This window comes from Bradysia coprophila (genome assembly GCF_014529535.1).
Source record: "Bradysia coprophila strain Holo2 chromosome IV unlocalized genomic scaffold, BU_Bcop_v1 contig_84, whole genome shotgun sequence".
Lineage (NCBI taxonomy): Eukaryota > Metazoa > Arthropoda > Insecta > Diptera > Sciaridae > Bradysia > Bradysia coprophila.
Window position 1 is genome coordinate 2,202,896 of NW_023503376.1, and position 11,239 is coordinate 2,214,134.

The 11,239-nt window shown below is 38.2% G+C and overlaps 1 protein-coding gene across 3 annotated transcripts in view; it reads right to left on the reverse strand.

The window, feature by feature from the left end:
• Nucleotides 1–663: 663 nt before the first annotated feature.
• The window catches only part of LOC119072787 (fez family zinc finger protein erm-like), a 47,848-nt gene continuing 37,272 nt past the window's right edge, over nt 664–11,239 (reverse strand). For 2 of the 3 annotated variants that reach the window (XM_037178082.1, XM_037178080.1), the window contains exons 2-4: nt 10,574–11,210; nt 10,400–10,453; nt 6,499–7,444 (exon numbers count right to left, since the gene is read on the reverse strand). In XM_037178082.1, coding sequence (XP_037033977.1) covers nt 6,780–7,444; nt 10,400–10,453; nt 10,574–11,198 — 1,344 coding nt within the window. In that variant the 5' untranslated portion in view covers nt 11,199–11,210 and the 3' untranslated portion in view covers nt 6,499–6,779. Of the gene's footprint in view, nt 1,626–1,913; nt 2,230–6,498; nt 7,445–10,399; nt 10,454–10,573; nt 11,211–11,239 lie in introns of those variants that run through there. The other variant, XM_037178081.1, reaches the window with a different exon arrangement.

Below are 11,239 nucleotides of genomic sequence, written 5' to 3' on the forward strand. Positions count from 1 at the left end.
ACCCGATTTTAAAAAACTTTTTTTGCCTGGATTGGTATTGACAATACCTATCATTTGCCGTGTCATTTACATTTCCATCGTTTGTTTTGCCATAAATATCACCAAAAGACCTTAAATCACTTAGGTGGCCCTAACTCACGAAGGGCCGACCCGAATATGCCTATCTTCGAACTTAGCCTCACTATTTTGACTATCTTTCAGGGAAAAAAAATTTTGAAATCGGATTTGATTTACTCAAGATATCGACGTGACAGACGGACAGATGGACAGACAAAATTTTTATTGCAGATTCGTCATCTATGAACATAGGCAAACACTTTGCCCTTACCGTCTGCTTCGAATTCCATCAATTACACACGGCATCGTAATCCTATAAGCCCCTTTGTACTTCGTACGGGGCTAAAAATTTTGAAGCTCAACGTGCCAAGCCATCCATTAAGTTATGAAGTAACAGTAAATGCCATGCTTGAATGCCAGTTTCTTGAATTTTTATTAAAACAAGCTGAATACTCCTGAGTACAATTTTAAAATTTCCCTTTTCTTAATGCTGGAAACTGGTCTTTTATCGATAATCTTACCTTCAAGTTGCTATAACATGAATTCTGATGTTTCCAAATACGTGATTTCTTGCTTGATCGTGGCCTCGAGTCAACAAAATACAGATTTGATTCACAATAAAATATTTATTTCGATTCTAGAGCACGAAAAATCATAATTTTGATAAGACTTTTTTTGTATCTCGTCAATCAATTGCACATAAAATTAATTTTAATAAATGGATTCGTAATGGACCGCTCACAAAATATATTAACTGGGACACGACGAGGTTGTAGGTAGGCTAAAAGGCGGTTTACGGATTTGATTCGTTTGCACACAAAAAATATGGAAGGATTCAGTCAAAGGATGTGGATCTCAAAACCGTAGTGCAACGGAAATCGTCAAAATGTCGATAAACCTCACTCCTCATAATGGAATTAAATTTGAGGAGTGAGGTCAGGTCGTCCATTTAGACACCTTGAGGATTTAGTTTTCATTCTTTATTTGAATTCCGATTGTACTTTATGAGTGGTCCATTAGATCAGGATTGTCAACAGATCTTTCTATTGTAATTTCATTTTCTTTGTACACCATTAAATCCACATAATCATCATCCCAATACTTAACAAATCCGAAATGATTGATCCGTCATTTCAATAAATAAAATCTTTTTTTTTCTCTAAACAAATATTCCCTCTTACGACATGTACTTTGAACTGTGTATCGTCTCCGAATAATATGACTGTCAAAACACTTTCGCTATGAACGGTGCATCCATTCGTTGGCCCGCCGTTGACAATAGAAATGGTGATGCATATTCCGAGCGGATTGTGTTTAAAGTACTTTGATGCAGACTGGATACGGATGCTGTTTGCCAGGCGGCGGCTGCTGTTGTTGTTGTGGCTAGTGTGCTATTCGATATCGTTGTGTTCGACGAAACATGAGTCGATTGGCTGTGAAATCGGGCCGAACGGCCACCAGCTTCGTGGAGCTTTCGCATGTGCTTTTTCAAATCGAAATTGCGGCAAAATCCCTTGGCACATATTTTACACGTGAACGGCTTCTTGTCGCTGTGTGTTCCCATGTGACTAAATTGCGGAAGAAAAAACATCATGAGATTGCAAACGAACACAACTTTCTACGGACGACATTATCATCTGTTGGTGACAACGACGACAAAAATAAGTGAATAGCTGTAGCAATCGTGGTTTTATTAATATGTTTTAACAAATGAAGTAACAGATTCTTTTACAGTCCGGCTAAAATACTCAGATCGAATCAAGTAATAGATTCGATAATCATGCTAACGTTATTTTTGTCGTCATAGTGAAAGGTCAACAGAAAGAGGTAAGCAACTCAACAGCTCGAGTACTTACAATGTTAAATTATACACCTGATGGAAAGCTTTATTGCAAATGTTACATTTGTAAGCTTTATCACCGCTATGCGTCAATTTGTGATTCTTATAATTTCCTTTCTGATGAAATCCCTTCCCGCAAAATTCGCAAACGAACGGCTTATAACCCGCATGTATTCTCGTATGGGTGTTCAATGTCGATGATCTGTTAAATGCTTTACCGCATGTATTGCATTTGTGTGGCTTCTCCGATGTATGGATGATTTTGTGGCGGCATAGAGTTGATGCTTGACGAAATCCCTTTCCACATATTTTGCATATGAATGGGCGGGCGCCTATTTTTTGAAACAAATTTTATTTTGAAATAAATTTTTTTTGTCCGATAAAATGTTATGTTTTGTGATAGACACAACAGATGAGCAGAAATACTGAGTTGAACACATCTTTACAGTTAGGAGAATGTTAGTGCCATAAGGGAATCGTTAGGAGCAAGAGAAAATTCACCGTTGAATAAGTAATCCTCGAGGGGCAAATATTCATAGAGATCCTTTGTACAAAAAGAAAAAAGTGAAATTAGACTTTTTTGTCTAATTTGTGAGTTGTTGTGGTTTGAAACTGAATCAGAATTTCGTTGAACAAATGAAAATCTAGATTTTCATTTGTTAAACAAATTGTGTGTGCGAACCACAACAGCTACAAAAGAGGAGGAACTATGTGAAATTATTACTATGTAAAAATCCTTCAAAATTTTACGAAAGAAATTCCTTAAATTCATAGAAAATCACTAGAAAATACTCAAGAAAGTCTAAAAATTCATAGAAATTCCTTTGGCTCAATAAAATCAAATAAAAAGGAGAAAGAGGGATTCGTTTGAATTTCGACTGACATGCCTAGTAAGGCCTTGGTGCCTAGGCCCCAAAACCAGTCTCAGATATTTTTGATCTTCCATACCTGACTGGTTGTATAAGTGGCCAAAAGTCGAAAAATGGGGTTTCGTAGTCCGGATTTCATTTCCGTGAGGTGGAAATCAAAAAATTTGGTGATAAACGGCCGAAAAAATGAACTCCGGAAAATTTCTCAGAATCTAGAGAACCTATGTGAACTTTGATGAGAGGTGTAACCTCACTAATGCAATTATTTGATTAAATTATTACTTATTATGAATGTGGAGGACCTCAGCTTTACACCGATACCTATATTTAGTAGTTTGGCACGTGACTACGTAACAGATGAAAACTGTGTGTGTCCGCCAAACTACTAAATATGCGTATCGCTGTAAAGCTGAGGTCCTCCACATTCATAATAAGTAATAATTAGACTCGCACGATACGAAGTAAATCGTGAGAGTCTATATGTTTTGCCCACCATCGTGTAAGTAAGTGAAATAATCGAAAACGGCCTATATCGTAGTGGGCAATTATTATCAGTATGATATTATAAGACGATTGAGCCATGTCCGTCCGTCCGACCGACCGTCCGACCGACCGACCGACCGTCCGTCCGTCCGTCTGTCTGTCCGTGTGTCGTTACTTTAGAAAAATATGATTTAAGGACGGTTGAAGCGACACACTCAAACTATCCAAACTTTTGGTCCCGATCTAATTGACTCTGCCCATCTACAATTATCACTTGAGTCTGGTAAATTGATAGAGGGTGAGCATTTTCGATCAGAACTGAAAATTTTATAGGTCACAGCGTCTCGCGCAACGACACACATCACTCCATTCAGATTTTTAGTCCAGATCGAATTCACTCTGCCCAACTACCATTCTCACGTATGTCTGATATGTGATAGAGGGTGAGCCTTTTCGATGAGAACTCAAATATTAGTATCTGAAAGTGGCCAGCAGTATGCTTCAACGAAGATGTTCACCAGACGAGGGCTGCGTAAATTGCTGTAAATTTCTGTAATAAATTCAATTACGCAATGTGTGGAAATATTGCGAAATTGGTGTGATAGTTAACTTTCAATAGTTGACCATCGAATGTCGAACAATCTAGTAGCTAGCGGATCATACATTTTAATCAGTCAATTCATGACGCTCGTCCAGTTAACATCTCCACTAAAACATTCTCCCTCAACTATTGATAGTCAACTATCAATAGTTGATAGTTGAGAGAGAATGTTTTAGCGGAGATGTTAACTAGACGAGCGTCACGACTTGACTGATTAAAATGTATGATCCGCTAAAATGTATGATCCGCTAACCCTACATTGTTCGACATTTGACAGTTGACTATTATGTGATTTCACAATTTTACCATGAATTTCGTAATTGAATTTATGTAATAAGGACTACTGCGATTGTGGCAATTGTAATAGCAATTACACTCAACTACGATATGAGTGGAAATATTGCGAAAAATGTAGTTTAGAAACGTGCGAGTCTATTGCTAACGCGCCTGCCGCGTCAATCTCCTCTTGTTTAATCAAATAATTGCATTAGTGAGGTCACAGCACTCGTCAAAGTTCATCGAGGTTACATCGATTTTGAGAAATTTTCCAGAAGGCATATTTTCGGCCGTTTATCATCAAATTTTATGAAATTAATATTTGCCCCAGGAGTACACGACCTCAGCTTTCCAACGAACCCATACACGTCCGTGTCCTCTTTACCAGACGGAAATGAGATCTGGACTACGAAACTCCATTTTCCGACTTTCGGCCACTTACAACCAGCCATGTATGGAAGATCAAAAATATCTGAGACTGGTTTTGAAGCCTAGGCACCAAGGCCTAACTAGGCATGTATAAAAGAGTCCCGGAATAAATAGGGCCGATTTCGGTCAGTCGAAATTCAAACGAATCCCTCAAAACCATTGAAAGTTGAAGAAGATTCTTTGGAGAATCCATTCAGAATCAGTAGATCCTCTGAAAATCCTTAGAAAACGATAGGAAAATCCTTGAAAATCTTCCGAGGATTGTCTTTTTGTAAATCCATTGTCAATGGAATATTCAAATATCTGCCACTCGGTAACCCTCTTGATTGGTCGACTTTCTTGTGTTAGAGTGAAGGAGGAATAAAAATCGACAAAAAACCAATATAGTGCACGCAGGGATGTGCTTTTCCTATTAAAAAATTTCATCAGCATTACCATAGAGGACTTCAGTTCTCTTACAATTTTCAAAACTGGCAATAGCTGATCTCGCTTGATTCTTGGGAAAACATTTTTAGCCCCGTACGAAGTACTGGGGGCTTATAAGATTAATATGCCGTTTGTAACACGTCGAATTGGAAGCAGCCAGTAAGGGCAAAGCATTTAGTTATGTTAATAGATGACGAATCCGCAATAAAAAAAATGTCCGTCCGTCCGTCCGTCCGTCTGTGACCCCTCTAGCTTGAGTAAATCACAACCTTTTTTGAAAATTCTTTTTTTTCCCGATTGGTATCGACAAAAGTAAGGTCAAGTTCGAAAATGGGCTCCTTCCAGAGCTAGGGCCCTATAGGTGTTTTTCAGTCTTTCGACGATATCTACCGAAATACGCACGCAATGGCTGCTTGTGATATATCAAATGAAAGGTATTGACGAGTAGAACAAAGTTGCTGAACATTGTTTTTGGGTAAGATGCAACGTGGGCTTGTTGGGAGGGCTCAAAGGTCGTTACTCGGCCCTAAGTGTTTTTTGCACATAAATCGAGTAAATCTCATCCGATTTTGCTAGTTTTTGTTTCATTTGAGAGATAATTGAATGCCGAATAGAATGATGGCAAAAAAAGTTTTAAATTTGTGTCCTTGGACTAAGGCCGCTACTCGGCCCTAAGTGTTTTTTGCACATAAATCGAGTAAATCTCATCCGATTTTGCTAGTTTTTGTTTCATTTGAGAGATAATTGAATGCCGAATAGAATGATGGCAAAAAAAAGTTTCAAATTTGGGCCCTTGCACTAAGGCCGCTTCTCGGCCCTAAGTGCTTTTTGCACATAAATCGAGTAAATCTCATCCGATTTTGCTAGTTTTTGTTTCATTTGAGAGGTAATTGAATACCCAAAGGAAAGTTGGCAAAAAATTTTGGGTTTCTAAAATAATGTCGTAAATTGTTGGTTTTATTTGAGAGGTACTTCGTACGGGCTTTCGTAATTGCGCTATGCGCAATTTTAAAAATGAACACTTTCAGTAAATTTGACCACGCCCAACTTGACTTGCATTTTGGTAACAGACGCATTAGAGGGTTGTAGACGTATTAGGTTTCCGGGCGTATTACGGCTACGGACGTATTTTAGTTACGGACGAAATAGGATTACGGGTCGTACGGGGCTAAGTCGCAGCAAACGCTCCGACTGTTCTGATGCCTTGTTTTTTCATATTTTCTCGACTTTTCCAAGTTTTTGGAAAAAATTAAAAAAATGAAAGAAAAATTTCAAAAATTAGCCCCTGCCACCAATTCAATTGAAGTGAAAACTGACGTTCAATCTTAGCTCAAAAGGCAAGATACGACAGCTCAACAAGTAAAATAAAAGAGACAAACGCAGTGATTCTAATATATTTTAACTTTCCTAAAGGAAGTTGCAAAACGAATTTTTTTCTTATTTTTGTATTAAAATCGAAGCATTTATTTCAAACGATCTAAAAATCTCGACATTAAATTTCGTCCTAAAAATAACAAAAATTCTTATTGCACATTCAAGCACGAAGGTTTCGTTTTGTATTCACTTTAACGAAACAAATCCATTTCCATCTACAACTTCTTGTGCTTGCCATCGTTCATATACCAATTGAACCGTTCACAATCACACATTACATCAATTATGACATTAATAACAACTCTTGCACAACACAACACTTCGAACGATCACTTTGAACCACATTAATTATTTATATTATTAACATCCAGCGTTCCATTCAATGGAGCAGAGACACACGCTTCTATGTGAATATTTGTCGATATCAAAACACCTTGGCAATGAATGGAGTATCCATTCTCTGTCCAATCATAAAAGGACTTGCATATTCAGATCGAATATTACTAAGACCACTTTGATGCAAACCAGCTGTTGCATGCCATGCAGTTGCTGCTGTTGTTGTCGTCGTTAAGTTCACTGAAGACGCACTTGATGACAAGTGATTTGAACGATTCTGTTGATGATGGTTATTACCATTGTGTGCAATCGCACCACCTCGACCAATCTCATGATGCAACTTTCTCATGTGCTTCTTCAAATCGAAATTTCGACAAAATCCCTTGGTACAGATTCGACAAGTGAATGGTTTCTTGTCATTGTGGGTAAATAAATGGAAATTCAGATTGTACACTTGATGGAACGCTTTATTGCAGATGTTGCATTTGTATGCTTTGTCTCCGCTATGAGTGAGCTTATGATTTTTGTAATTTCCCTTCTGATGGAATCCTTTCCCACAATATTCGCAAACGAACGGTTTATATCCGGCATGTATTCGGGTGTGGGTATTTAGCGTCGACGATCTGTTAAATGCTTTATTGCAGATGTTGCATTTGTGCGGCTTCTCCGACGTATGAATTATTTTGTGACGACACAGAGTCGATGCTTGACGAAATCCTTTTCCACATATTTTGCAGACAAACGGACGGGCTCCTATTCAAAACAGGGAGTAGTTTAATGATGAGTTAAGAGACAGGCTCTCGTACTGTGACGTGGAATTGGAAAAGTGAGGTGAAAAGCAAAAGAAAAACTGAAATCAAACAAAATCAATAGACAGCCAAACTGATGAACATTACAGAAGTGAAAGTGCGAGTAAAATGTTTCTAAAATTGATGAGATGGGAAGGATAGGAAATTATGGGACTGTTGCTCATATAGTCGACGAACACGATTTTTTTTTCTCCAATAAACAAAGCTTTTTGTCCAGGGCCGAATCGACTCGAAAAAAGCTCTCAGGTGCTACATACAACTTAAAACGAGGCATCAGAACAGTCGGAGCGTTTGTTGCGACTGAGCCCCGTACAAACCCGTATATCTATTGCGTACGTGACCCTAGTGCGTCTGTCACCCTACTTTGACCGTAAGCCTATTGCGCCGGTTAATGTAGTTAAAGTAAAATTATTATGAAATGTGTACATCTTAGAAATTGCGCATAGCGCAATTACGAAGCCCCGTACGACGTTCCTTTCAAATGAAACAAAAATTTCAAATCGCCCTAAAATTTTATTTTTTTGAAGGGCCTAGTATCGGCCTCAGTCCGAGGGCCCAAATTTAAAATTTTTTTCAACTACATTCTATTCGGCCTTTGATTACCTTCCAAATGAAACAAAAATTACGAAAAACGGATGAAATTTGCTCGAGTTATATGTAAAATACACATAGGGCCCTAGTAGTGGCCTTAGTCGATTACCTTCCAAGTCAAACAAAAATTACGAAAAACGAATGAAATTTGCTCGAGTTATATGTAAAATACACATAGGGCCCTAGTAGTGGCCTTAGTACAAGGACCCAAATTTAATTTTTTTCAACTACATTCTATTCGGCATTCGATTACCTTCCAAGTCAAACAAAAATTACGAAAAACGAATGAAATTTGCTCGAGTTATATGTAAAATACACATAGGGCCCTAGTAGTGGCCTTAGTCCAAGGACCCAAATTTAATTTTTTTTCAACAACATTCTATTCGGCATTCGATTACCTTCCAAGTCAAACAAAAATTACGAAAAACGAATGAAATTTGCTCGAGTTATATGTAAAATACACATAGGGCCCTAGTAGTGGCCTTAGTCCAAGGACCCAAATTTAATTTTTTTTCAACAACATTCTATTCGGCCGTTGATTACCTTCCAAATGAAACAAAAATTACGAAAAACGGATGAAATTTGCTCGAGTTATATGTAAAATACACATAGGGCCCTAGTAGTGGCCTTAGTCCAAGGACCCAAATTTAATTTTTTTTTCAACAACATTCTATTCGGCCTTTGATTACCTTCCAAATGAAACAAAAATTACGAAAAACGGATGAAATTTGCTCGAGTTATATGTAAAATACACATAGGGCCCTAGTAGCGGCCTTAGGCCAAGGACCCAAATTTAATATTTTTTTTCAACTACATTCTATTCGGCCTTTGATTACCTCCCAAATGAAACAAAAATTACGAAAAACGGATGAAATTTGCTCGAGTTATATGTAAAATACGCATAGGGCCCTAGTAGTGGCCTTAGTCCAAGGACCCAAATTTAATTTTTTTTTTTCAACTACATTCTATTCGGCCTTTGATTACCTTCCAAATGAAACAAAAATTACGAAAAACGGATGAAATTTACTCGAGTTATATGTAAAATCCACATAGGGCCCTAGTAGCGGCCTTAGGCCAAGGACCCAAATTTTTTTTTTTTTCAACAACATTCTATTCGGCATTCTATTACCTTCCAAATCAAACAAAAATTACGAAAAACGAATGAAATTTACTCGAGTTCTATGTAAAATACACATAGGGCCCTAGTAGCATTTCACTTCTAAGGCCCTAACTCACGGTCCACTCACCCGATTTTAAAAAACTTTTTTTTCCTGGATTGGTATTGACAATACCTATCATTTGCCGTGTCATTTACATTTCCATCGTTTATTTTGCCATATATATCACCAAAAGACCTTAAATCACTTAGGTGGCCCTAACTCACGAAGGGCCGACCCGAATATGCCCATCTTCGAACTTAGCCTCACTATTTTGACTATCTTTCAGGGAAAAAAAATAATTTTGAAATCGGATTTGATTTACTCAAGATATCGACGTGACAGACAGACGGACAGACGGACAGACGGCCCAAATTTTTATTGCGGATTCGTCATCTATGAACATAGGCAAACACTTTGCCCTTACCGTCTGCTTCGAATTCCATCAATTACACACGGCACCGTAATCCTATAAGCCCCTTCGTACTTCGTACGGGGCTAAAAACCGAAAAATTTTCATTCAATAATCCAAAAAGCCCTTCGAGAATCAACCAAATTCACAGTATAGTCGAGCCGGGCCTGTTCTCGTCTAATCTTTCTTACTGCTTTTGCATAAAAACGGATAAAAAGTTGAAAAGCCGAGTGAATTTTGTTGGTTTGATGCGAAGCCGAGGTCAATAAACACACGAAAATGTGACTTTACAACTTTGTTTTCCGAGTTATGTGATGAGTAGAAAGCACATGCAGCTAGCATGCAATAGTTATTAGTTTACCGAGTGGAAAAGATAGGAAATTCCAACAAGAGCAAAGTTTTGCGACCAGAGCGAAGCGAGGGCCAAGAGTCGCACGGGTTGGAAAATAAAAATTTTCTTCTTCGAATAGTCATCAGACAGAAACTCCTTCTCATCAGAACCGAGACGACGATGAAATTAAACATTCATTTGCAATAAACACTCTCGTTTGTCCACTTTATTATTACAATTCATTAGCTCAATGTTCATCGTTCAAAATTTAATTCAAAGACCGAAAGACAAAATTTGGATTTCCTCACAGTTCATCGAGAAATGAAAAGCCAAGTAAACGTTAAGGGTGTAAATGATAAATCGATTTTAAAGAACGAAGAAAAATATAAATTTTCACAAAATACTGACCTGTATGTACCGGCATATGTCGCGTCAAATTGTAATGAGCGTTGAAAACTTTTCCTGAAACACAAAAATTAGTCGAGGTTAGTGTACTATGCATTGACTTCAAATCGCGAGATCTACATCCTAAATCGTTTCAATCATTTCAACATTAAAAGCAATTCGTAATCGAGCACCTACCACATTCTTGGCACGCAAACGTTTTCTGTTTCGTCGATGCCGATGAGTCTCTTGAAGTTGGCGATGGTAAAATGGAACTTTTCGTCACACTGCTTGGTTTCACTGGGGATTGCAGCTGTGCCTTTTCTGCCGTTGATATGGATCGTCGTATCGATTGATTTTGTAAATGATTCATTGAATTAACGGCGCTCAAATGCAACGGATTGGTGGGATTTGTCGAACTTAATAAACTGGCGGCACTTGGATGTTGCGTTAGAGCGGCATACTGAGCGGCTGCACACATTAATTGACCGGGATAATACAGCAATGGATATTGATTCATCAATTCCTGTCGACTACTGACAAATTGATGCACCGTATTGGCGGTTGGAATATATTTTTTGAACGCCGAATCGTATGTGGTTGTACTGACGTCAACATCCGACGAACTATTGTCCTCATCGATCGGACTTCGATTTCGTTCGATTCGTTCGTCTGGTTCCATGATTTTTGCTATTGAAAATTTTAACGGACAACCGGATCGTTGCTGCTTTGACTCAGTCAGCGCGCAGATGTTTTTGGCCGTTTCCATTATTGGACTTTTCGAAGCCATTGGAATGCTTGGCGGACTGCAACACGGTTGCATTCCACGAGGGCTCTGGAGGGAGAGAGAACAAAAATGAATTA